The sequence below is a fragment of the Bos javanicus genome, chromosome 21, assembly GCF_032452875.1.
Source record: "Bos javanicus breed banteng chromosome 21, ARS-OSU_banteng_1.0, whole genome shotgun sequence".
Taxonomy (NCBI): domain Eukaryota; kingdom Metazoa; phylum Chordata; class Mammalia; order Artiodactyla; family Bovidae; genus Bos; species Bos javanicus.
This window is the reverse complement of record NC_083888.1, coordinates 27,689,152-27,714,422: the sequence shown is the minus strand read 5'-3', so window position 1 is coordinate 27,714,422 and position 25,271 is coordinate 27,689,152. Positions and strand designations below refer to the sequence as shown.

The 25,271-nt window shown below is 55.8% G+C and overlaps 2 protein-coding genes across 13 annotated transcripts in view; one reads left to right on the top strand and one right to left on the bottom strand.

Annotated features, from left to right (window-relative positions):
* ENTREP2 (endosomal transmembrane epsin interactor 2) overlaps positions 1-16,377 on the top strand; it is a 241,233-nt gene extending 224,856 nt beyond the window's left edge. The window contains exons 8-11 of the mRNA XM_061394637.1: positions 6,296-6,371; positions 10,529-10,747; positions 12,122-12,196; positions 13,254-16,377. Of these exons, the coding sequence (XP_061250621.1) occupies positions 6,296-6,371; positions 10,529-10,747; positions 12,122-12,196; positions 13,254-13,573 (690 nt within the window). The 3' untranslated portion in view covers positions 13,574-16,377. The remainder of the gene's footprint in view (positions 1-6,295; positions 6,372-10,528; positions 10,748-12,121; positions 12,197-13,253) is intronic.
* The window catches only part of APBA2 (amyloid beta precursor protein binding family A member 2), a 140,009-nt gene continuing 130,775 nt past the window's right edge, over positions 16,038-25,271 (bottom strand). For all 12 annotated transcript variants that reach the window (XM_061394630.1, XM_061394625.1, XM_061394632.1 and 9 more), the window contains 5 exons: positions 24,632-24,811; positions 23,617-23,829; positions 22,208-22,327; positions 20,921-21,061; positions 16,038-18,388 (listed from right to left, as the gene is read on the bottom strand). In XM_061394630.1, the coding sequence (XP_061250614.1) occupies positions 18,317-18,388; positions 20,921-21,061; positions 22,208-22,327; positions 23,617-23,829; positions 24,632-24,811 (726 nt within the window). In that variant the 3' untranslated portion in view covers positions 16,038-18,316. The remainder of the gene's footprint in view (positions 18,389-20,920; positions 21,062-22,207; positions 22,328-23,616; positions 23,830-24,631; positions 24,812-25,271) is intronic.

Below are 25,271 nucleotides of genomic sequence, written 5' to 3'. Positions count from 1 at the left end.
ATAATAGTACCAAGCCCTTCAGGTGGACAAGGACAGCTGTAATGGACAGGGCTGGGCACATGTCAGGGTCTAACTTGGCAAAAGCTACCTGCACTTCTTTGGTATTGTTACCACCATCCTTGTCATCATGCTGTCATTGCCGAATATCAAGGGTCACTGGCAAGGGCAGAGACACGTTGAACACAGGGAAAGGTTGCACTGGCCCAAATACAGATGTAGTGATGGGGCCACATGGTGGCCCCTTGGGGAACTGCAGGGATTTGACAGTGTGTGTCTGATGGGGGACACACAGCCATCCGGGGAGCAGGCTGCAGCCACCCCTGGGCCCCATACACCAGGCAGAGGAGACACAGACGGGACCGGGACTTCCAGGGGCACGGCCATGGGGCTTCAGCAGCCATGGAGCCACCCCCCCACCCCAGAGGTGGTACAGGCCCAACCTCACACTGTCACCCTGTGAGACGGGTCCCGCAGTGAGCAGGCCAGGCTCCAGGGCCTGTGTGTTTCCGCCACCCCTGAGGAGTGGCCCTGGGGACCCCCTGTGCTGGGCTCAGCCTCCAGGGATGTGACTGGACACAGTCCTGTCTTCAGGGGATCAAGTCCTACAGGCCAGTAGCTATGTGACAGGAAGAAAAGGGAAGAGGCTCGGCGCCTGGGGGGGCGTCTCTACCACGGGCTCTCCTCGGACTCCTGGGGTATGATTGCCATCCACCCAGCCGAGGCAGAGGCTCCTGACACCCCAGGGCCTCTCTCAGGGCCTGCTCCCACCAAGAGGTCCTGAGACTGTCAGCCCAGCAGAAGGACTCAGCTGGGTCTCCTGGCTGTTTTCCTGTGTGGGGAAGGGACAGACCAGGCAACAGCCCCAGAGGGAGGAGGCAGCAGTGTGATGTGGGTGACTCTCGTCTCTAGATCCATTAACGACCAAATTCTCTGGAACTTTTCCCTTTAAAGCGAAGCATTTGAAGAGCATTCTGCCTTCCTGAAGTGGTTTATTTTTCTCTTCGTGATAAAAATTGATCAGTCAATATTGTCAAGGGAACCCACTTCCTGTGAGAGTGGTCAGAGTCCTGAACGGAGCTCTGTGGGGCACTGGGCAGGGATGCTGGTCCCTGGATGGGTCCAAGGATGCTGGGAGCTGAGGCCTCAGCCATTGGCAGGCCAGCAGGTCAGGGAGGAGGGGTGTGCTCCCAGGTGAGGGGGCAGCTCCTGCAAAGGCTCAGAGGGAGGGGCAAATGTGAGATCAGGGGACAACAATCTACTTGCTGGTCCTTGCTGGGTACCAGGATCATCAGAACATCCAAGGGAATGTCTGTGGCTGATAGGGTCTGGACTTGGGGCCTTAGAGAGGTTGGGGTTTGCTGCAGAGATGGTCACTGAAGCCCTGGATCCAGGGGGTGAGGGCCGAGGAGAAGGCATGGTTGGGGGTCCCAGAAACCAGTGCTCAGGGAGGAAGACACCAGCCAAGTGTTGCCCGGAGGTGGTTAAAGACTGAGCCCCGTCCATCTGGCTCACCATCCAAGGGCTACTGGTGACTGACAGGACCAGCTGCCATGGGGTGGGGGAGTGGGCAGGACCAGATGGCATCGGGGAGTGGGGGATGGCACCTGAGGAGGGGGACCAGGAGTGTGGATACTTTTTCTAGGTTCCAGGGGGCCTCCTGACTCTGTGTAGGGCTTGTCAATCAAATGCAGATGCTGGGTTCACCCTCAGCACTCTGGGGCTGCTGAGAATCTGAGGATCAGCCTGGCTCCCAAATCCCCACTGCAGCTGCTACACATTTGGGAACCGGGGTCAATGGCTCTGGCAAGATGCTCCAAGAAGAGGCCGGATAGGAAATAGCTGGGGGTGGGGGTGGGGTGTGGGAACAGGGTGAGGGGGTTACAAAAGGGTTGTGCCAGGGCCTGGAGCATGGGGCCAGGGCCTCCCCAGGGCCAGGGGAGGGAGGGCCCTGGAAGGCAGAAGGGGCTGACCCGGGAGCAGACAGGCAGCTCAGCCTGTAACCAGCAGGGGCACTGGGCAGGGCGGCCAGGGAACTGGAGACCCCAGGAAGCCCACAGGACTGTGTGATTCTCCTCAGCCACCTTGGGGTGGGAGGGACCCCTGCCACCTCCCCCTCCACGTCCGCCTTTGCACCACAACCCCTCTGCCACACAGAGCTCCGGGCTCCCCTAGCCTGCATCTCCATATTCCCTCCATGTCCAGAGGAGAGGAGCTACGCAGTGATTCTCAGGTCTGTGTGCACCACCCCGTGGACAGCGCAGGGCAGGAGCCAGCGAGAAGCCCCAGCCGCGCTCCTGCCCTGCTGGGCTTCCGAGGATCCAGTGGGCTGGGATCCAGCTTTGGGTTTGAGGGTGACATTTGAGGCACCCCCACACTTGGACCTAGAAGGATGTTGAGTATTTATCACTATTTTACTCTCTTTTTTTCCCTGAAGAATAGACTATATCGGAATATGATGATGGTAATACCTGTTCTAAGACCCATATGACATCATTTTCCAAAAGTATGAGGAATTCTCTAAGTGGAGATTTCTTTCACAGGATTTTGGGGAGGAAATTTTCAAGGGCAAAGACCCATCTTACATGAGCTTGCGTTAGCTCAGACACTGGCAGATTACAAGCGCCTGCACAGTTGATTGTTGTCACTGGATGTGGCCCCCCTTCCCTGGGCCTGGCTGGCAGCATCTGCGATGAAAGGGCCACCACACCCCTCCTCCTCCCAGTCCAGGGGCCGCTGGCTGATTCTCTCTGACCCTGTGGCCTGGCAGCACTTTCCAATTCCACAGACACCCCAGGGGAGCAGGGGGAGTAGGGGACGCTGGGAGTCCAGGAACCCCTCCCATCCATGGAAGGAACACTGTGCCTGCCAGTTGCCCCCTCTCCCAGGCAGCCCTCCCCCTAACTTGACAGTCAGGAGCAGCTCCCTTAAAGCACGAGCCCCTCTCCCCAGAAGATGAGAAGGTTAATTACACCCTTGTTAGGTCAGATGTGTATAAATTGCCTATTTGTGCTCCTTTGGATAAAGAGAGGAAGACAACTGCCCCTGGAAAGACAAGCAGACGCCGTGCAAGTCTGAGCAGAGCAGAGGCCGCGCATCTCAATAGATTTTTGACTTGGAAAGAAACATGCCTCCCCCCCACCTCCGAACTCAGCATGTTCATTTTGACCATGTGTTTTGGCCTCATTCAGGTTCCCTTCTGATTTGGTCTGCGATGAGCTCTCTTCTCCGTGGCCTGAGCTTGGGGCAGGACTGGAAGCAGGGAGTTTCTTTCTACAACAGGAAAGTGGGCAAATTTGCCAGGTTGATGTCCTGCACGTGATCCGGGGGGTCCGTAATACCGTGCACTGGTTCACAGTTTCCATGATCCAGAGGTGAATGGGGTCCCCTTCCTCAGGGTCACAGGACAGGGACAAATGGACTTCTCTGTGGCCTCGGAGGAAGGGCCAGCTGGGCCATTGTGGGTGGATGGGGCTTGTGAGCCAGAGCAGCTCCTCGTGGAGGCCTAGGGGGCAGGAAGAGGGTTCACGGGAATGATGTGGATGCTGATTGATGACCCTGGACGCCACACTGTAGACCTTCCTTTGAGCACCTGAGCATCTGGGGTGGATGTGACCTAACAGGGCTTTGGGGATTTTGGTGGCAATACAGTGGGTGGGGCCAGAAGTTGTGAGAAAGGTGAGGGACATGACAGAGCTGTGTCCAACCCCAAGGCCTCAAAGTTATTATTTGTATTTTCAGACAAAACGACTTTTACATTTGAAAACCTGTAAGTCAAGTATCTTGAAAGATTGTTTTGGAAAATGAGCCCAAAACCTTAGTGCCCCTTTTCCTCGATTGCTGATAACTGCCCCCACCCCGACCCAAGGACAGCGCTCTGTGAACCTAGGATACAGCTGCCTGACCTCAGCCAGGAGTAGGAAACTTGTTACAGACATAGGGCAGAGTTTCCACACAAGACGTGTTAGCCCCAGCTTCCTGCAAGAAAGGGAGATGGGGAAACTTTGCTTATTTGCCTAAATGCCAATTGACTTTTCAGTTACGATAAGTGGTCAAAACAACACATCTGGGAATAAACAAATGCAGGCATCAGAGCATCCACATTACATCATTCATGCAGCCTCTCCTTTCCCAGCCCTTTCACCCTCTGTCCTGTGGGAGCTGTTATGAGCCTTTATTGCTAAACTCAAATTTCAGCTCCAATTCTATGCTGCAAATATATTTCTTCCACTGCCTCTGTGTTTCACCGACAATGCTGGTTGAAGTGAGCAGCCATTCCCCCACAGCTGAGCTGTGGCCAGGTGGCCTTGGACATGGGGTGGTGAGGGCGGGGCACGTTCAAGTTCAACCCTGACACCCTGCTCACCAGGGTGATGGATGCCCTGCTCCCAGGAACTGTCTCCTCTTGACACCAGGTTTGACTGTGAGCCAGAGAGAAGCCGGTGCCGCTTCTGCAAAACATGACATGAATCCAATTTCCTCCTGACCTTGTCTTGCTGTGTATTTTACTTCTCTTGTTTTATTTATATTTCTTTATTGCCAGAAGCTTTTTATTTTCAGGCCTGAAGTTGCCACCCACTCCTACAAAAAAAAAAAAGGGAGTCAAAAAGGTTAGATACAGGCAAGAGTTAGGAAATGAACCTCTGGGCACTGTTCCTTTTTTTGTGATTTTGAAGGGGGCTGTTTTGATGTTGTTTTTTTTTTAATATTTATTTATTTGGCTGCACCCGATCTTAGTTGCCAAATAAATAAATTTTTTTTTTTTTAAAACCGCTTCCTGCAAAAATCACAAAAAAAGTCTTAGTTGCCGAATGTGGGATCTTTGATCTTCTTTGGTGGCATGTGGAATCTTTTTGTTGTTGTTTCAGGGTGTGAAATCTTAAGTTGTAGCATGAGAACTTTTAGTTGCTGCCTGTGAGATCTAGTTCCCTGACCAGGGATTGAACCCAGGCCCGCCTGCACTGGGAGCACAGAGTCTTAGCCACTGGACCACCAGGGATGTCCCTGGCTAGAGATTCTTGACACAGATTTCCCACACAGGTTACCTGGTGTGGATGTTGTGAATTCACCCCAACCAACCCTTCCCTGGCAGAGAGGGAGTGCTGAGTGCTGGATGGTATTATATACATGTGGGATTCAAGGGACCATTGGGGCACCTCCCTGTCTGATCCCTGTGGGTGTGCAGCTCACCCCTCTGGTGGGGTGGAGTGGGGTGGGGGCCAGTAGCCTATCCCCCCGCTTGCTTGACAAAGGAAAGGTGGGCACCCACTATAAGCTTTCGATTCAGCAGGAGGGAGACAGAAATGTAATTACTGAGCTGGAACCAGGCCCGCCACAGAGCCCGCCTGACCTTCCCAGCCTCCACCAGCCCATTACTGGCCAGCCCTGCTGGCCAACCCCACGAGGACCCAGGGATGGTGTTCATGAGGGGCACAGGGTCAGTGCACACGGGTTCATGCCTTCAGGTGCATGGCTGGGGAGGGGAGAGGCTGCTGTGCCCTGAAGCAGGGAGGGCATAGATGCACTAGCCTGGGGCGGATCCCAGCCCAAAGCGGGTGGTCAAAGAGCAGACGTGCCCCATCCCTGCTCAGCAGAGGAGGCTGGTTTCTCCCCTCACACTCCCGAGGCCTCTCTGGGCCTTACAGTCATTCAAGAAGAAAGCTGCAAAAGTGTGAGGACCGTGCACCCTGATTCGAGTTTCACAGCCACCCCCTCCACTGGGCTTGGGGGCCTGCATCAACCTGGCACACGCTCCGTGTGCACCTGGACCCCTGGCCTTGGGAGCAGCCTCCTGACCCCACGTGTGAGGGGACGGCAGAGGAGGAGGCCGGGTGCACGCAGCCCTGGGGAGTGCGGAGCGTGTTCAGTGCCTGCCTGTGTGCATACTGCTAGCCCAGAGCACTGCGGTGCCATGAGTGTTGGTGCCATGGTCCTTCTCTTCCCAGGATGAGGGCAGGGAGAGAGGAGGGGGTGGGGGTGAGGGAAGGGCTGTCCTGTTGCTTCTGGTGAGGCAGGGACCATGTGACCTCCATCAGTCCCAGACAGTGCCTGTGAGTAGAAGGCGAGCGGACTCAGGGTGGGCTCTCAGGGTGAGCACACGGTTGAGTGCAGAAGGTCCAAGGAAGGAGCTTCAGTCTTGGAAATGGCGTCTCCCTCCACCCACCCCACACATTCAGAAGATTGGAGCCCTGCTTACATGTCTGTGGAAGACGAGCTCTGGGGTCAACCTGCCTTTCTAGAGGTGGCTGTGATGCACCCTTCAGACAGCAGACCACCCACATCCCGTTTCCCACTGCAGCTCCCGAGCACGGAGCCGCAAGTGACTGAACCCAGCCCCGGGGACCCCGACGTCGCTGCGGGCTTCAGCTCACAAGGTAAGTACATCCTCTTCAGTCTGAAACACTTAAGGTGGTAGTTTTCCAGGCGTGTCTCCTCCTCCCTTTTTCTTCTCTTCTCCTCCTGTTACATCCTCTGTCTCCTCCTCTTGAAGGGATGGGAGCTGCTGGAGCCACTCCTGCTAGGTACAGGGGAGGCTCCACACATCCTCCTCCTCTGCCCCACTGGTCAGACCTGGGAACCTCATACTTTCCCCAGGGGGCTTTGTCCGCTCCGCTCACCCCAGCGCCCTTTCCCTCATTTGCTGCTGTTGTTCAGTCTCTTAGTCGTGTCCGACTCTTTGGAACCCCATGGACTGCAGCACACCAAGCTTCCCTGTCCTTCACTGTCTCCCAAAGTGTGCCCAAACTCACATCGAGTTAGTGATGCCATCCAACCATCTTGTCCTCTGTCATCCCCTTCTCCTTCTGCCTTCAATCTTTCCCAGCATCAGGGTCTTTTCCAACAGGCCGGCTCTTCGCATCAGGTGACCAAGGGATTGGAGCTTCAGCATCAGTCCTTCCAGTGAATATGCAGGATTGATTTCCTTTAGGATTGACTGGTTTGATCTCCTTGAGTCCAAGGGACTCTCACGAGTCTTCTCCAACACCATAGTGGAAAAGCATCAGTCCTTCAGTGCTCAGCCTTCTTTATGGTCCAACTCTCACATCCATACATGACTACTGGAAAAACCATAGCTTTTACTGTACAGACCTTTGTCGGAAAAGTGGTATCTCTGCTTTTGAGTACACTGTCAAGGTTTGTCATAGCTTTTCTTCCAAGGAGAAAGAATCTTTTCATAGCCAATCAGTTCACCTGTATCTTATTGGGATCTTGATAGGAATCACATTAAACCTGTGCAGCTATTTGAACAGAATCACTATCTTTTTTTTTTTTTTTACAATATTGTGTTAATTTCTGCTGCACAGCAAAGTGACTCTGTTATACATATACACACATTCTTTTTTCATATTCTTTTCCATGTGGTTTATCCAAGATAGTGAATACAGGTCCCTGTGTCATACATTAGAACCTTCTTGTTTGTCCAGTCTCTACATACAAGTTTGCATCTGCTAATCCCAAACTCCCAGTCCTTCCCACCTCTGACTCCCTCTCCCCCTTGGCAACCACAAGTCTGATCTCCAAATCTGAGTCTGTGTAGAATAAGTTCATTTGTTCAGTATTTTAGGGGATCACCATCTTTCTAAAGCTGAGTCTTCCAAGGCAGGAACACAGTGTAGAATAAGTTCATTTGTTCAGTATTTTAGGGGATCACCATCTTTCTAAAGCTGAGTCTTCCAAGGCAGGAACACAGTCTGTCTCTGTGGGTTTCACTGTGGTTTCACAGTATCATTTTCACCTACAGATCCTGGGCAGGTTTTGTTGGTGTGTGTGTTACATGTTTCATTTTCTCTGGAACAACTTGTCATCGGCACTGGATTTACACCTTTGGTTTCCGCATGTTCATGGTCAGTATGTGTGACTGACTGTGACTCAGGGGATTCACTCATGTGTTCACCTCAAATTGGACAACCTTGCTGAACGCATTTATTGCATGAGTGCGTGCTAAGTCGCTTCAGTCCTGTCCGACTCTTTGTGATCCTATGGACTGTAGCCCACCAGGCTCCTATGTCCATGGAATTCTCCAGACAAGAATACTGGAGTGGGTTGCCATTTCCTTCTCCAGGGGATCTTCCTGACCCAGCAATCAAACCCATGACTCTTGCACTGCAGGCAGGTTCTTTATCTTCTGAGCCACCTGGGAAGCCCAAAGATATAGTCACACGACACAAGCCAAGGAGTTGAGGGCGGTGTGCAGAAAAGAGTTATCAGCCTTGGACCATCAGTTTTTCCTGCAATGTTGTTCTAATTTTATCAGGTTTCTATTAACGACATATATTCAGAGATAAGTCACATTTGTCTCTCTGTGACTGCATGTCCTTGAGGAACTCAATCACTGGACTTTCACTGACATTGAGAAACTTGGGATCAATTTTGTGTGCATATGTCCCATCTCATCAAATTATATACATTAAGTATATACAGGGCTTTTGCATACAAATTACACCCCAATAAAGCGGTAAAAGAGAGGGGAAATTGGGATCAGAGTCCACAGGAATGAATACTATTCAAAAGACTTTTAACACTCTGCTGGGTAGTCTTGAAAAGATTTTATAGTACTTATGACGACAATGTCTAGGTCTAAACTTTTCTAATGAAACAGGAAAGTGTTCTTTCTTTCCTACATTTATACACTTGATTTTGGGCCCTTGCCCAATTATTTTCTTGGGATAAATTCCAGTGAGGAAAACTGCCAAGTCCAGGGGAACATGGACTTGGGGATATTGACCACACTGTGTCCTGGAAAGGTTTTATTACAAGTTCATGTTCCCACCAAGGGTGCTTGTTACAAACCCTGTACCCCCCCCCCAAACATTGTCACTCCTGGGGACCTTAACCACTCTTAAAGGTGAACTTGACACACACAGGATTGTGTGAGTGTCAAGTTTTTACATGTTTATCATCAACTTGTAGGTCTGTTTGGGGGTCCATTTTTTTCTCTAGAAGTTATTTTTTTTTAGATTTATAAGAAAAATTGGAGAAGGAATTGGCACCCCACTCCAGTATTCTTTCCCGTGAAATCCCATGAACAGAGGAGCCTGGCATGGAGTTCATATTCATGGTTTTCCATATTCCTGTTCATGGAGTCGCAGAGTCAGATACAACTTAGCAACTAAACAACAATAACAACAAATAAGAAAAATATTTGCTAAATAGAGAAGTGAGGAAATGTGTAAGAGCGACAGTTTTCCTGTTTATGACAGGCTTGCTTTCCCCGTTCAGGCTTTGTTTCCAAAGTCTGTTAACGAGGCCTTCACCATACACAAGTTTGCCATTCCTTCTGTTGTCAAATGTATCAGGCTTTTCCTTTATGGTTTCTATCAATATCATGTTTATAAAATCTTTCTCCACCCCATGGCTGCAGGTTTATTCTCACATATTTTCTTCTTACAGTATCTTAAAGAAGGAAAGTGTTGATGATCCTGAAGATTTTTTTTTTTTTTAATGTAATCTGTGAGATCTGGCTCATCTTTGTTTTTCCAAATGGACAGATGGGACTGATGGTTTCAAACCACCTCTTGGGCGGCAGCAGTGGAGAGTGGGGCAGGGGGGTGGCTGAGCGCAGGTGCTGCAGGACAGGGTCACGTCAGCCAGCTCCCGCTTGGCTGCCTGTCACCTCTTTCCCACCCTCTCTCAGCTGCATATCTTTGTCCAGGGACTGGGGGTGACTGGGTGGGCCCTGGGCACAGGATGTGCATGGATGTGGGGCACTTGGGACCTCTGGGAATAGAGAGGCTCCCCCAGCACCCACAGGAAGGAGAGGAAAGAACGACCCCAAAGCTTCCCCTCACCTCCCTGCAGGAGTTCGAGCTGCTGTGGTTCTTATCACATGTCCCCCAAGTGGGCCGCTCAACTTGAACATCTACTTCAGTCAGGAGGGAGGGCAGTGAGGTGGTCCTCAGGCCCTGGTGTGCATACAGGTCTGCTAGGGACCCTGTTTAGATGGATCCTGGTCCAGTCCCGCCTCAGGGCCACCTGTGGAGAAGCAAGGGGTGGAGCCCGGCCTGAGCAGCAGTTCTCACACCTGGGGCGTCAGGGCAGCTTGTTCAATACCTGGTGCCAGGCCACCTCCAGAGTGGTGAGGGCTGGGCTAACCCCCTGCCTGATGAGGGGCTGCACTCTGGGCCTGTGTCAGGGCAGACAGGTTCTCAGACCCACTGGAACCTGGCTGGGGGTGCTAGGGTCCCTCAAGCCCCCACCTCTCTCTGCACAGGCCCTGCCCTTGGAGCGAGAGACCCTTCCTGTGCACCTTCCTGTGCTTCAGACTCCCCGCCCCAGGATGCCCTGGATGGGAGGTGCAGCTGGTTTCTGACTTGGAATCTCTTGTGGAGCCCATGGCCCTCCTGGAGTGATTCTGGTCCCCCTTCTTTCCACACGGAGCACTATCAGCCTCACACAATGACAGGGTTTTTTCCAGGCTTGGAGTTTGGAGGGTGGGCTGCACCTGCCCCCTGGGAGGACTCTGGAGGACACTCTCCCTCATGGTGGGGGGCTCGGTGGTCACCAGCACTAACTCGGGTCCCTTTCTTTGCAGTACTGGCTGACAGCTCCAGCCTCCTGGCCTCCGAGGGCAGCGCTGCTCCTGGCCTGAGCCACCTGTCCCCCGACAACCCCACGGGCACCCCGCTACCTACCCCGCATCCCCACCACACGTCCCCCGAGGGCCCCCACAAGGGCACACGGGTGCGGCCAGGTCCCAGGCGCATGGCCCGCTCCATCAGTGACCCCACTTCATGCACGTCCAGGACGACAGGTACAGCGGCCCCGGCCCCTCTGTCCACATGGGCAATGTGAACTTGATGTCCGAAGCCTGGAAGGGGGATGGCCAGCCTGCAACTTCTGCTGTGCTCCGACTGAGCTTGCTGCTCAGTCAGGGAGGAGGGCAGGCAGACGGAAGTTCAGGGAGATGACAGCCTTCTGGGCAGGTCTGCCAGCCTTGGCGTTAACCTGCAGGCTTCACACCAGCTTTGGGGCCTGTGAGGCCTCCGGTCAGGCAGAGCCCACAGTCTGTATCCGTCTCAGCCTGGGTGACTCCCCTGCCAGGACCAGCCTGGGTTACACACTTGTGGGAAGTGCCTGTGTCTGCTGAGGGATCTGGTGGGACAAGGAGCCACGTAAGACCTGGCTGCATCGACACATCGTGAGCACGCTGGGTCAGGTCAGTGTTGTCCACATGACATTAGGCGCCCCCAGTTTGGGAGACCTGGCCCAAGGGTCCTGCACCTTGCAGTCCAACAGCACACCCTAGGGGGTCTCATACATCCTGAAGTTGGAAGACCCCCACCTCCTTCTGGGTCTGTGCCACTAAAAGTTGGGAGGCCCTTGACCACAAGTACCATCGCTGTGGGGACTTGTCCATACAGTGAAAGAAGTCAGAGGAGACCAGTGGCGCCTGGACCAGTCAATGGTCTTGTCCAGCTGAACCCCAGGTGGATTAGATCCCATCCTGCCCCCAGGAGAACCCCATCCCTGCATGGAGCCAGTGTCCACCCAGGTCACTGCCTGAGATGCCCCACTGGAAAGTACAGGCAGTGCCTCTGCCGCTTCTGGTCAGCACCCCTCCCATCCCTCCTGCACCCCCCGCCAGCTCACCCACCACCTCCCCCACAACCTTCTCCTGAGGACGCACTGGCTGCTCACATGCTCCTGGCTCAGATGTTTCTAAGCCCCTTAGGGCTACCACCACCCAATTGGGGTCCCTGCTCCCCACCCCTCCAGTGAAGCTCATGCACTGCAAACCCTGACATATTAGGGATGGATCTAAAGAGCAGTGATGGCTTGCTTACAAGCTGTCACCCCTGTGACTGCCTCTCCATGCTGTCGCCTCTGACAGTTACTGTTTTGTTCATCAAAAGCACGTGCCTCCCAGGCGCCTGGACCCCCAGATGTGGATGGGGATTGGGATGAAGGGCTCTGGGTTTGTCAGTGGTGTCAGCTGGCTGCCCTTTGCTGAGGCTGTGCTGAGAAAGTGACAGGCCAGGGGACCTCCTCCCCCGGGTTTATATTCAGGGGTCTCCACTGCTGGCCTTACCTCTGATGTCCATCTTAGACACAGGAGGGTCACTATAGTATTATCGGGAATTCCTTCCCCCTGGGCTATGTATTAACTGAACTCTTTCTGGTTAAGGTGATGCCTCTTCACACACCCCATCCTGCAGCCAGGACCTCGAAGCAGGACTGTCCCGAGCAGCACTGGGGACTGGTGAGACACCCCTTTTCTGAAACCCTTTGATAACTTCTGTGCAGGGGGCGGAAGTACCAGTGGTCCTCAGCTGCCTTGTGTCTAAACCCAGCCAGCCCCTCCCAGAGTGGTCCAGGCATGTAGAAGACCCAGCCCTCTGGGTTTGGAAGATGGGCTGCCCTCCACCATTCCCCACTCTCTTGGTGGGCTTTATTAGAGGCTACACCTGATTTATCACTGGTTTTACTGTATTTATGAGTTTCTATTTGGAGGGGAGAGGCCCCCACCCCCCATGTGTGAGTCTTGTACAGTTTCTCATGCTTCATTACCAGGATTGCTCACTGCCACAAAACACACCCCAGACCACCCAGAATGTGTTCTCTTGTGTGACCTGCAACATAGATGGGGCAGGCCGGGCCTTAGGCTGGTCCTTGGCAACTCATCACAGCTGACCGCCTGGAGCTGGGTTCCTTGATGGGGTTCTTTCTGTGGGTCATCCAGAGAGGCCACGACCCTACTGGGAGCTGGTGTCATTTCCCCACCCTTGGCATGGGGGCCCTGGGCCCTGAGCTGGCTGCCTCGAGAGGCATGGCTGCTGTCTGTCCTTGACATGGGGAGGGACTCTCACTGCCCTCTGCCACCCTCTGCTCTGCTCTCCAGGCAGATGTGTGTTCAGATGCCATCCAGCCCTCAAGGGCAAAGGTCATGGAGCTGGGGAAGGCTGAGAAGGGGCATCACACCCCATCCCCCCAACACACACAATGCTTGTGAATTCCAGCAGAGAACTGAGACCCCTGCCCAGCCCCTATCTCGCCAGCAAGCTTTGAATCCCACCCTCCCATTCCCAGCCCTTCAACTCCAGGAGGCTGCAGCCCCTCTAGATTAATGCAGGCTGAACTCAGGGGTGCGAGGGGCCAGGCACAGAGGGACACAGGAAGTGAGGACCAGGCTGGGACACGGGAATCTGGGCAGAGTTTGTCCAAATCATCCCTGTGTTTGCTTTTCAAGGAATTCCTGGACGGCTGCCTTCTGTTTTGTGTCCGTTGTTCTCAGATTGTGTCTTTCCCCCAATTTTCAGCGACCCTGTCTCACTCAATCACGGCCGCCTACACCTTTCGGCACCAACTCTCACCCAGGGAATCAGACGCCTGGAAAGCAGACCCGCGGTCAACGCCAGAGGCCTTACAGACAGTTTCCAAAGAGCGGCTGCGCTCCTTAGTGGACAGCAAGGCCTTTGAGGACGCCAGGGTCTTGGTGGCCAAGTTCTTGGAGCACTCGAGCAGCTCCCTGCCCGTGGAGGTGAGGCACGTGGTGGGCTCTGCCCGCTCAGCTGTGCCCCCTGAGGAGTGCCTCATGGAGGAGGCTGTCCTCAGCACCCATGTCCTGGGCCAGCTGTGACAGCGCCTCCGTCTGGGCGTGGACACAGATGCGGATGAACTGGTGCCTGAGTCCCCACGGGGGCACCGAGCGTGTGGGGAGAGGCTGCGATCCAGGGTGGTTCAGGCAGGAAACAGCTGCTCTGCCCTGGATGAGAACCCCGTCCACTGTTCTCTGGGGGTGACACTTCCTACCTAGCCCGGTGACACAGCAGACGACTCTCCCGTGTCCCTTGTGAATCCTTGGTGCTGTCAGGCAGATGGCGCCTTGAACGAGCTGAGCAACAGGAATCCAGTGACAGGGTCGTGCATCTAGCTGAACTGAAGTATCTTCAAGGTTGGGGCCGTGGAGGAGCAGGATCCCCCCCACTCCTGACTTAATTTAGTGTTTAAGTGGGTCAAGCAGGGCATTAGGCAGTGAGTCCATTTTCCCTTGTGGTTTGTATCCACGATCTACCCGGTCTCAGATGCTGATTGTTAAGGAAATTAAGTAATTCTAGCCCAGATGGCATCCTGGGCTCAGCCATCTGCCCGAAGGGCCACACGGCCACCACATCTGGTGAACACATACACAATGAGGGACACCCCAGTGGCCCAGCCACCCTGGGGGACAGATGGCTGGGACTAGGGGCTCTGAGAGACCCCCATCACCTTGTCTCCTTGGCAACCCCTCCCTGCTCCACCCACCGCCAACCAGAGCATCTTCCCTGCTTCCTCTCTGGCAGCCTCTTCGCTGTCTTTTTAACCCGCTCGGCACAGAGCACTTTGTCCTGGAATAGCAAGCCCCTGTGGATGCCCCCAGGGTTCTCCCGCATCTGCCTTGGCCAGACTGGCCTCAAGGGATCTCATGACCCAGAGCAGCCCCTTCCCCAGCTGAGCAGCAGCTGCATCTGCTTTGGAAGATGCGGGCTGTCCATCCCTTTCCATAAACCCCACCCTGAGTGTGCAAAGGCCTCCTTGGGGGCCCTGGATCTTCGTGCCACCCCCCCGGACCCCTGGCTCTGGTGACCTCAGCAGCAGCTACTTCTCAACCATGGCCCCAAGGCAGCACCATCCTCAACTTTCTGCAGCCACAGGGACACCTGTGTCATCCTGGACTGTGGCTGGTGGCTCCTATGAGACAAGACAGCTGAATCCCACAGTCCTCAACCCACGGGCCCAACACAGGGAGTGTAGGGGTTGGGCCAGATAGGTGCCCACACTGCCAGGGGTCCAGCAGCCTGGGCCAGTGTGCTGGGGTGTGTCAGGGAGTGGGGAGAGGGTGGCTGGGAGAGTGTTTCCAGCCCAGACACCCAGAGGAGCCCCTGGACCCCAAGGTAGGAAGCCCAGGTGACGGTCAGCTGTGAACACTTTGTTTCAGTCACATTATCATTGATCACCGCCTCCCAGAGGTAAGAACTGGACCAATATCTACTCAGGCCTCTGATGACAGCTGGAACTTCTCCACTCGAGACATCCCAGAGATGAATTTATGAGCACTTTATCCAGACTGTAAAATGAAAATCTCTTAATTTTTCTCAGCTGAGGGCTTTTGAAGTCCCCAAAGCCACTCTCTCTGTAGGTATAGTAAATTGATGGTTTTTCCAAGGGGTCTCCCCTGAGCCTCCAGCCTGCACCTCTTCATCTGGGCCTCTGTGGGGTGGCAGCCAGAGCTTTGCAGGCTACAGGGGGCTCACCTGGGTGGGCAGGGGGGCCCACATTAGGCTTGGGGGCTCACACAGTGGATTCCCAGGCTAAACCTGTAGTCTCAGATGTGGCTGTCGCTCGAGTGAGGCTTGACCTTGTGGGCATTGGAACTGTCACTGAGCAGCCGGACAGGTGACCCCCCAGGAGGCCTGGCCTGGTGCTCCGTGTCCTCTGCATTACCTCCCTGCACGGGGACACATCTCTTGCCTCTGGACACCTGACGCAGCCTGTGCCTCCACCTGGGTGCAGGTGGGCACTCTGGCCCAAAGCCCGTCATCTAGGTGTTCTCAATGCTCAGTCCTCAGACACGTTCTCACACTCAGTGTTTCTGGATGAGGACTCTGCATTGAGTCCTGCTCCACTGGACTAGCACCTCCTGAGGGCCTGGCAACCACGTGGGCTCCCACAGGGCTTGGCTCCCAGCTTCCAGGAAAGGTCCCAGGAAGAGAGCAGTGCCTGGCAGCGGGCTGGGGCCCCAGCACCTTCAACCCCACTCTACTCAGTGACATCCGGGAACCAGGGTCCCTGCATCGAGCACCCTGAGCCCCAGGCCATGTGGGTGCCTGGCCACAGGGAAAGCTGGTTCCCCCATCACTTTTGCACCCGCACCCACTCAGCCCTGTTCTGCCTGCCCTGGTTAACCACCAATAGGAGGGCCGCCAGGGTCTATGGTGGAAGCCGAGGCACAGGATGCACCCTGCATGGGGTCTGGTGCCTCTGCTCCCTTGACTCCCCGTCCTTCCCCAGAGGGCCGGCTTACCTCGGAACCAGAGCCTGTCAGGACACTGCCATCAGACCCCCCTCCCCCAGGCACCACAGGGATGCTGAGATGGGGGCGTGCTGGACCCCAAATCTTTGTCAAACATCAGGGAGCTTTCCTTTCCAAGGACTTATGGGCCCCTTCAGCTGGCAACAGTGATACAAATTAAATTCTTGTAACAAACCATGGAAAAGAAATCTCATTTTAAATGGATGTTTTTCTCCCCTTGGCTGTACCAATCCACAGATGCTGCTATGAAGGCAGAATTTATAGGAAATTGTTTTCAAGCCTGTTTGTACAACTGGCAGGCTGTATTTAATGTACCTCAAGGTGTTTTCATAATGATCAGTGTTTTAATAAAAGCTATTTCTGGCCTCTGTGTCTCTGAGGTCTGACTAGGACAGACTCTGAGAACCATGTGTCACTGCTGGTGACCAGGTCCCGAGCCAGGGTCAGGCTGGACAGCCAGGAAGGGAGTGTGACCACCCCTGGCCCCCTGACATGCATTTCCTAACATGCTTCTAGAGACAAGGACAAGACAGGTGCCTAGACACAGGTAGGTCCCACAGATGCTGGCCTCTAGCTGTCTCTCCGTGGGATGCACCCTGGCTTCTGGGAGGGATTGAAGCTGGCTTAAAACCCTCTTTAATTTTGTTTTTATGTGTTACTGTTTGATGGGGCACCTGTCCCCATGTCATTTGCTAGCCATGGGCTTCCCCACTGTAGCCTGTTCACCTACCTCATCCAGGGCACTGCAGAGCCAGCCCCCTGGGCCCCCTGAGCTGAGGCCTCTGCCTTCCAGCTCTCACTGCATAGTGTGGTCCAGCCCCGGCTATTAGTTCACAGCATGGAGCCAGGATCCCAGCCAGAGAAGGGGCCCTGCTTGTCCAGTGTCCCCGGTAACATGCTGGACACAAACCAGTGCTTCTGACCAAATCCCAGGCTCACCCCGCCTTCCCATGCCACAGGACAATGACCATGAAGTGCAGTCAGTGATGGCCAGTCCTGTTGTTACACTAGATGGGTTGCAGAGTGGCTGCAGGCAAGGAGCCAGTGCTGCAAGTGGGCCAGCTTCCTTCTCTATCCACGCACATGCCTCTACAGAGGCAATTCCAATCTAAGCCAGGAGAAGCCCAAGACCCCCCATCCCTGCTCTCCCTTGACCAATTCATGCCCAAAGTCCTCACACCCAGCGAGAAGACCCCCTTCCAGAGCTGGACAGAGAGGCACGGAGTCAAAGGGAAGCTAGGCGGCTGCGTCCCTATCAACAAACCAGCTGCAGGACAGCTTTCCATCGTGACCTCAGGTTTATTAGTGGTATTAGCGAGTCTTCCCAAGGTCGGCGGCATGCAACACACAGGTCACCCTCGTCCAGTGGTCCTAGAGCTTAGTTACCGCATGGTAAGGCTTCTTAAGTCACAGTGTTTTCTTCAAGGCCTGGGCCCAAGAGAGAGACTTCCAGACAGAACAACCTCGGTGATCGCTGAGCTCTGCAGGCGGGGCTAGACTATGCTGCACTTGATCTACACGCAAGGAATGCTGCCGCTAACAGCGAAGAGACCAGATGTGGGGCCCCAGGGACCACAAGTGTCCGGCGTGGGTCTGGTGTCCGAGGCGAGAGCGCACGTGTGGATGCGTGGATGCAGAGATTGTGATGAGGCAGCTGGCCCACAGAGGCGGGAGGCTGCCCAGGGGCATCCAGGGACCAGTGGACAGGTGAGCATGGACAGCAGGTGTGGTCACAGATCGTCGGAAAAGCCTACTGTGAAGAGCGGCTTGTTGGATAAGAGTCAAAACGGTGATATTGTCTAAGTGTGGAGTCTTGAGGTTGTGGACATCACCCTTTATGTAACTCGGGGACGTCTCCTTTCTCAGAAACACCATCACCCGGCTTCAGTGACCGGTCACATCCTGAGAGCTGGCCGCCCATGCTCGGCCGTTGGACACCCTCCCTGCAGGAGCCTGAGCCCCTGCAGAGGGTGGGGGCACTGCCACTGTCCCCCCCCCGGGCTCCCTGCACAGCTGTGGCCAGAGGTCCCCATGTCTGCCCTGCACACTGGCTCTGCACCACACGGAAGTACAGACAAGCCCTCGCCCATTGCGGTGAGAAAACTCGGGATGTGGCAAAACACTGGACTGTTCTACAGAGACTGCTTCCTGGGATCCTCCTTGAATTCAGACATACCCCTTTTAGTCCAAAAAATAAAAGTGGGTGGTGAGGGCATGCCCTTCAGCAGAGCTGGTGTCCTCGGGTGCGCTGTGGGGTCAGGGGTCAGGTCCTGGGTCTGGCTCCCGCTCATCAGGGTGCAGGCAGGCAGCCTAGATGTACAGCGGGGTCTCCTGGCCTGTGAGCAGTCTGAACATGGCGGCAGGCATGGTCTTCATGTGGATCTGCCGATGAGAGAGAGAGGTGGGCGGCTGACCTGGCGCTCCCTGCCTCCACCTCTCCCTCCCCTCCATGCACCCCCAAAAACAAGCACCGCAAGGCCAGTAGTGCCCAAGCATCCTAAGCACGTTCTGTGTAAATTGCCAGCGGCCAAGGAAAGGAAGAATGGCCCGCCCAAGGTCACCACCCCGGATGGCGACTCAGAAAGCGTTTACTGCCCCTACAGACGATGATCTGGGCTCCCCTCCGGGTCTTTAGAGGGTTTTCCATGAGGTCAAGGGCTGGTCTTCCCTTCACCTCAACCTGACACCGGCTGGGTGAAAAGCTGGACTTTGCCCACGGGAAGGGCAGGCCAGGGTGCCCAGACCTTCTTAGAAACTGCAAGGGGCGAGTTTTGCCTCAGCAGAAGAACCAGAGGATCACACACACAGAGCGCGTGTGCTGGGGGCAGGAACCTGGCCTCAGTCGCTGGCACCAAGGAGGCTGGGCCACCTACAACACACAGACGGCTGCCCAGGGAGGCCTACTATGTGGGGCACATACCCCAACTCCCGCCAAGGCCCCGGGCTCTGCTCCTGCTTCCTCTGAGCATCCTGGTCACCAAGCCAGCCCAGACCCGGCCGTACTCAGGCCCCTGTGGGTGGCTGTGGCTCTAGGGGTCGGGCTGGCAGACCTCCAGGAGAAGTGCCAGGGGTGCAGTCCACCCCTAGGTTGGGCAAACAGCTCTCAGGCCTCATCTGAGTGACCCTGACAGGCCAACCTGGCTGATAGGTTTTCTGACTACAGACTCCGACCGGCTTCCCCAGCACTAGGATCTGTGTGATCCAATTAGCTGTTCCCTCTTATCATCCTGTGAGGGTTTTTCCCATCAGAAGGTTCATTCTCTGTATTTCCTCAATCAGAAACCCGCCGCCAAAGCCCAGAAGAACACCAGCTCTAGCTGATCAGCAGCTCGTTTCCCAAGCATGTTCAGCAATGATGGGAAATGCAGACAGACACTGTCACTCCCAGAGCCAGCCAGTCCAGCGCGAGGTCCACCCAGGCTGAAGGGCTTCCTGCCCCGGCCCACGTTCCAGCATCCCTGAAACCATCACCTTGGGTCTGGAGAGGCGCAAGCGTTTCTCCAGCTGCCTATCCCACCCCCATCCCTGCTCCCTGACCTGCTCCCCACCCCCTACTCTCCCACACTACTGATTCCCTGAGAAGCATAAGGCTGATGGCCGCCCCCAAGAATCTACTTAGGAAAATTGGATTCTACTTTCTCCGAAGCCATTTGTAAAAGGCGGCCAGCGATGCCTACCTGGCCCCTCCTTCCTAAGATTCAGCATACGCCCCTACTTGCGAAGGGTAACTACCCCCCACCCCAAGTCTTGTGTGCCTAGTTCCTCAGTCATGTTCGACTCTTCACGACCTCATGGATTATAGCCCATCAGGCTCCTCTGTCCACTGGATTCTCCAAGCAAGAATACTGGAGTGCATTGCCATGCTCTCCTCCAGGGGATCTTTCTGACCCAGAAATTGAACCCATGTCTCCTGCACTGCAGGCTGATTTCTTTACTGTCTGAGCCACCAAGGAAGCCTGAAGAATACTGGAGTGGGTAGCCTATCCCTTCTCCAGGGGATCTTCCTGACCCAGGAATCAAACCAGGGTCTCCTGCATTGCAGGTGAAGACCCTGGTCTAATGGTTTGGATTGTTTACCAGCTACCAGGGAAGCCCCCTCCCCCCAGCCCTGGGACTTTCACAAAATCTGAGTAGGTCCCCGTGGCCCCAGGAAATGTGTCCTGACTGGTGCAATCTGAAGACCCCTTCAGAAGAGAGCACCCCACCCACCCACTTACCCCCAGGCTATGAAGAGGAAGCCATGCCCCCACACGGCTCCAGAGCCCTCCCTCCACACATGGCCAAACTCCCCGCCCAGCACCTGCCTTCAGACCCATCCCCTGTGCCACCCACCTCTCTGCTCTGTCTCATCTGCTCCTTCTGTACTGGGATCACCCAGGCTTCTCCCAGGGAGACCCTCACCTGTTCACCCTGACTGCCTGCTACACACAGCCCTATACCCCCCCCCATACTGGGGAGGCCTCTGTGCCAACACTGGGCTGGCACTCCCCCAACACCTACATCTCCCTTGAGGAACCCTGCTCCCTCCTGAATTCCCCCTTGAACCCCCTACCCGGTGACCATCCTCAGACCAGCTTCATGCCTATGCCAGAGAGCAGCAGAAAAAGGCAGGCAGGCCTGAAGCCAGCAGAGTGGGAGTGGGCAGTGCAGCAGGGCCAGCCTTCAAGCCTCCACCCAGTGCCCACTCATCCTGTTGAACGCACAGGTAACCAGAGCGAGGAGAGGACACTGAACCCCGCCTGCCTGGGGTTCCCCCTGGGCTCCCCCAGGAGATACAGCCCAGCTCAGCTGACTGGCCCCTGAGGGGCTCTCGGAGGTCCCAGTGCACCTACATGCCCTTGGGAATTTGATGTTAGGTCCTAGAGACTTTGGGTCCCGAGAGCCCAGTTCTGGCTTCAGGCAGTGACCTCTCACCTCTCCCACCGAGTTGGACAGGGCCTGGACAATCTTCTCGTGCGCGGTGGCCACCACGCTCTGCCCGTTGATCTCGATGATGCGGTGACCGACGCGGACACCGCCCCGCTCCGCGATGCCCCCACGCATGAGGCTGCAGATCTAAGTGACACGGGGTGGGGTTGGGGTGTCATCAGTTTATGTCCCCGCCCTGCCTGCCAGCCTCCTCCTGCCCCCAAAGGTGGGGAGAATTAACCACCGGAAGGATGAAGCCCCCAGGACAGATGCTCCTACAAATGCTCTGCTGACTCACAAACTGAGAGATTAATGATTTAGAATGTGCTTGGAAATGGCTGTGGGAGAACCTGCCCCTCCATCCTGGGGCCTCTGTTCCTGGATCGCAGTGGTACACAAGTAAAGCCCGTTCTGGAAGATTCTCCAGCAGCCACTCTGCTCTTTCCAGTGAAGACAGTCACTGCTACCCCGGCCAACAAATGTACCTCCCCACACTCCTGCACCAGGTAGTGACGGGGGAAACTGTCTCCTTGGCAGTCCTGTTTCTGGGACGCTCTCCTGTTGTGTTCCTGGGAGGAGGGGACATACACATCCCCCTCACCTGACACCATGCACCCCACAACCTCCTCCTGGGCTGGCCTAAGCAATGTGGAAATTACCAGCCTCCTTTCTTCCATCCTCTGTGGCGAAGTCCCAGCCTACTGGGACCTCTGCAGAAGGAACCACCCAGGAAACAGAACTGGTACAGCTCAAAGAGAAGGTGGGACTCTGGAGGGAAGAGCCTGGCTGAGGAACAGGCAGAGTTTCAGCCAGACCAACATTCATTGAACCTAGCGTCATCTACTCCTGGAGGCCCTCCTGTCCTGCCTCTAGTGCCTGGGGTCACGGCTGGCACAGTGCCGGAACTGCAAGCGAAGCACTGAATGGGCAAGTGAATTAAGGAGTGAATGAATAAAGACAGGAATGAGCAGGTGTCTTTCGCACACCTGACTCTGACGCTGCCATTGGCTGCGTCCCAAACGCAGAGGTAGGAGGGCTCTCCTCCACTCCAAAGCAGGGGTCTGCAGAGAACACCACCACCGGGATAGGGTGCCCCAGGGGGCTGGAGGGACCCATTCCATCTGTATGCTGGCCCACCCACCCTGCCTGGCCTGGCTGCTGGCCGGAACCTGCTCCATCAGACAGGAGCTGTTCTGGGGCAGGGGGTCGGGGGGCACACAGACAGCTGCCCCTGCCCCCTGCAACAGCCATCCACGGGCACAGCGGAGGCTGCCGAGGGCCAAGTGGACTCACGATGCCATTCTGCACGCTGAAACCCAGCTGGTATTTGAGGTCTGGCCGCTTGATGAGGACAGTGGTGACTGGCGGGCAGCTGACGATGTTGAGCTTCACCTGTGTCTGGTTCTTCAGACCCTGTGAGCAGAAACACGAGGGTCTGAGATGCTACTAGAAAGACAAGCTCTGGGGCCTGGGCTAGGGGTGAACTGGCTGCAAGGCAGAGCCCTAGGCACAGAGGGACAGAGGCAGGTCCCTCTGGGCACCCAGGTCCCCCTGTGCGTGGATGCAGGCCTCACCCTTACCCGATGCAGGGGTGCCGGCCATCCCAGGTGGCAGTGTGTGTCGGGGCTCCCTGTGCTCTGGTGTGCCCTTTGACCTGGGCAAGTATAAGCTGCCCCCAGGGCCAGAGGCCAGGCTCTGAGCACCCCTGTGCACAGCCAAGAAACTGGCACCTGGTCACCTTCAGGGGTCACGAGAGGGGCCCTCACCAGGCTGCATTCAGGGAACTTCCTGTTTGCAAAGACAATGAGGGCCCCATCCAGAAAACAAAGTGTCCTCCAGAGAAGGACCCTCGTGCTGGAGTCAGGGCAAGGAAATCTGCCAGTGGGAAGCTCGTGTCTGCACTGAGACAGGCCAGTTCAAGCCAAGGGCCACCTCAGGCCCCAGGGGACAGTGAAAGCTGCAGCCACAGTCCTGGGACTCAGTGGAGGAAGGGGGAGAGGCCTGGCCTGAACATGGCTGCAGGGAGCTCCTCCCTCATGCACATGTGTGCACACATGCATACGCATGCATACACACAAGCCTCCATCACAGCCCAGGTGAGAAACTTGCCCAGGAGCTTCAGCCTGCAGAGGGAGGGTCCTGGCCGGCCCAGCCTCAGCACCTCTGATGGAGGCCTCTTATATGTCTCTCTGTCTAGCTACATGATACCCACTGGGTCCTCAGGTCCAGAAGCCAGGTCACAGAACTTCATCTGTGAGTGACAGTGGGGTGGGGGTCCATCCTCCAGCTGCGAGACCGCAGTGTATCATTTGATGAGACACCTGCAGGTCCTCTGGTCAGATGGGGAGAGCAACACCCCAGCTCAGATCCAGGCTGGGGACCCACCTCCTCAGGTGGCCAGGAGGTGTGACCGTCAGTGAAAAGTCCCAGGCAAACCAGGACAGCCTGGTCACCTGACAGCTACAGGTCCTCAGGCCTTTCCTGGGATCACCATGGTTCAGGAGCCAGCTAAGTGAGAGCGGACAGCACCTCCCTCAAGATCCCCACTGTGAGGGTTGGGGGCAGGTCCCTCTTTGATTTGTCAGGGACGTGGTGTAGTTTTGGGTTCAAAGTCGCTGGGTGGGTCTCTCTGGGCTCAGCCTCCCTGAGGGTCAGTGGGGGTTACAAAGCATCAAGAATAAAGCAAGGGGCCCTGTGCCCACCTTGATGATGCCCTGGCAGGTGGCGAGTGGCAGCCCCACCAGACTGGTGCCATTGATGGACATGATCTGATCACCGATGCTCAGCTTCCCCGAGCGGGCGGCCGGGCCTCCATTCATCATGTTGGCCAGGATCACGGTGGGCAGGATGGAGCCCCAACCCGACTCCACCACCACCACGCCCAGGATTTCACCCTTGTGCTTCTCCAGCTGCAGCTGCAAGGGAGTCAGCAGAGTAAGAGGGGCCTGCCTAAGACGGGGCTGGGGTAGGCCTCTGCCCAGCACCCACAGAAGGACCAGCCCCACCCGGGCCCTCCGAACCAAGGCCACAAATCCTGGCCCACCAACCATCCCCCTGGCCTCTCCCAGCTCCAGCTCCCAAGCCCTCTCAGGGCCCACCCCACCATCCTGTGAACCCAGAGCACAGACCACCCCCAGCCCCAAGCTTGGCTCCAGTGTCCAGGCTCCCCTCACCTTCCCAGACCCACAGAGGCCAGAGGCACATTCTCAGAATCCAGATGCAAAGCCTGCCAGGCCTCCAAATTCATCTAGAAAAGTCCTTCATTTTCTCTCCACCTCTCGGATCACTCTCAGAGAGCTGCCTGTCAAGCACTCATTCACTCAGCAGCAAGCCAGGATTGTTCACCCATTTACAAGCAGGCAGGGTACAGGCCACCCCGGGATTCCCCGCTCTGTCTCAGGAGAACTTTCTAGAGAGCCCTGAGCAAGCCCATGGGAGCCTGCCAAGGCCCCACTACAGGAGGCTTCCTAGCCCACTCCCACATGCCTTCCAGAAACACCACCAGGGGCTGAGCCCCTGGCTAAGAGCAGCAGTAAAGGGCACAAGTTCAGAGTCATTAAGACGGACTGTCGGCAGCTCCTCTGCTCTAACAGCACCACACTCTTCACACACAAGTACTCGTTGCAAAAGCGGGAGCCAGAGGGACACTGCCCGCACACCAGGAAGGCTCACCCTGGCCCCCTGCCCAAGAGCCCCTTCCCGTCCCCAGTCACTCACCTCCTTGCAGTTCTCCGAGTTGGAGAAGTGGATGAGGTCGTCGTTGTACATCTCCTGGGTGTTAATGATGTCACTGTACTCCTTCTGGCTCAGGTCCTCGGGGTTGATGCCGTTGGCCCGCAGGAACTCCTGGTAGGCCACACTGAAGGCCTGGCCGATGGACTGGGCGATGAGCTGTGCCTGCAGAAGAGGGGAGGGGACGGAAGAGGGTCGGCCACTGGAGACAGGCAGGCACACAGGCCTGGATGGGGTTGGGAGGGGGGCCCTGGCTGGGCTCCAAGGAGCTGCAGAGAAATGTGGCCCAGGTCTCCATGGGGGGAGCCCTTCTGCTGCCGGGCACCCTGCCTGCCCCTACCCGAGCTGCCCTAAACCTCAGACATCCTAAGACAAAGCCTATGTCCAATAAAGTCTGAGGAGATTATGAATTATTTGCTAATGACCATAATTCTGTTGCTTTCCCTGGTGACTATGTCGTATTTTCTTTCCACTCGTCTTATTCCAAATGCAGCCTAGAGGTGCGTCCTGTCGGGGAGCATCACAGAGGCTGTCAGTCATCCACCCAGTATTTATTTCTCCACAGCAGCAGGACCCAGTCCATCGGGGGCAGGAGTGGGGGCAGGATATGTGCCAGTCACTCTCA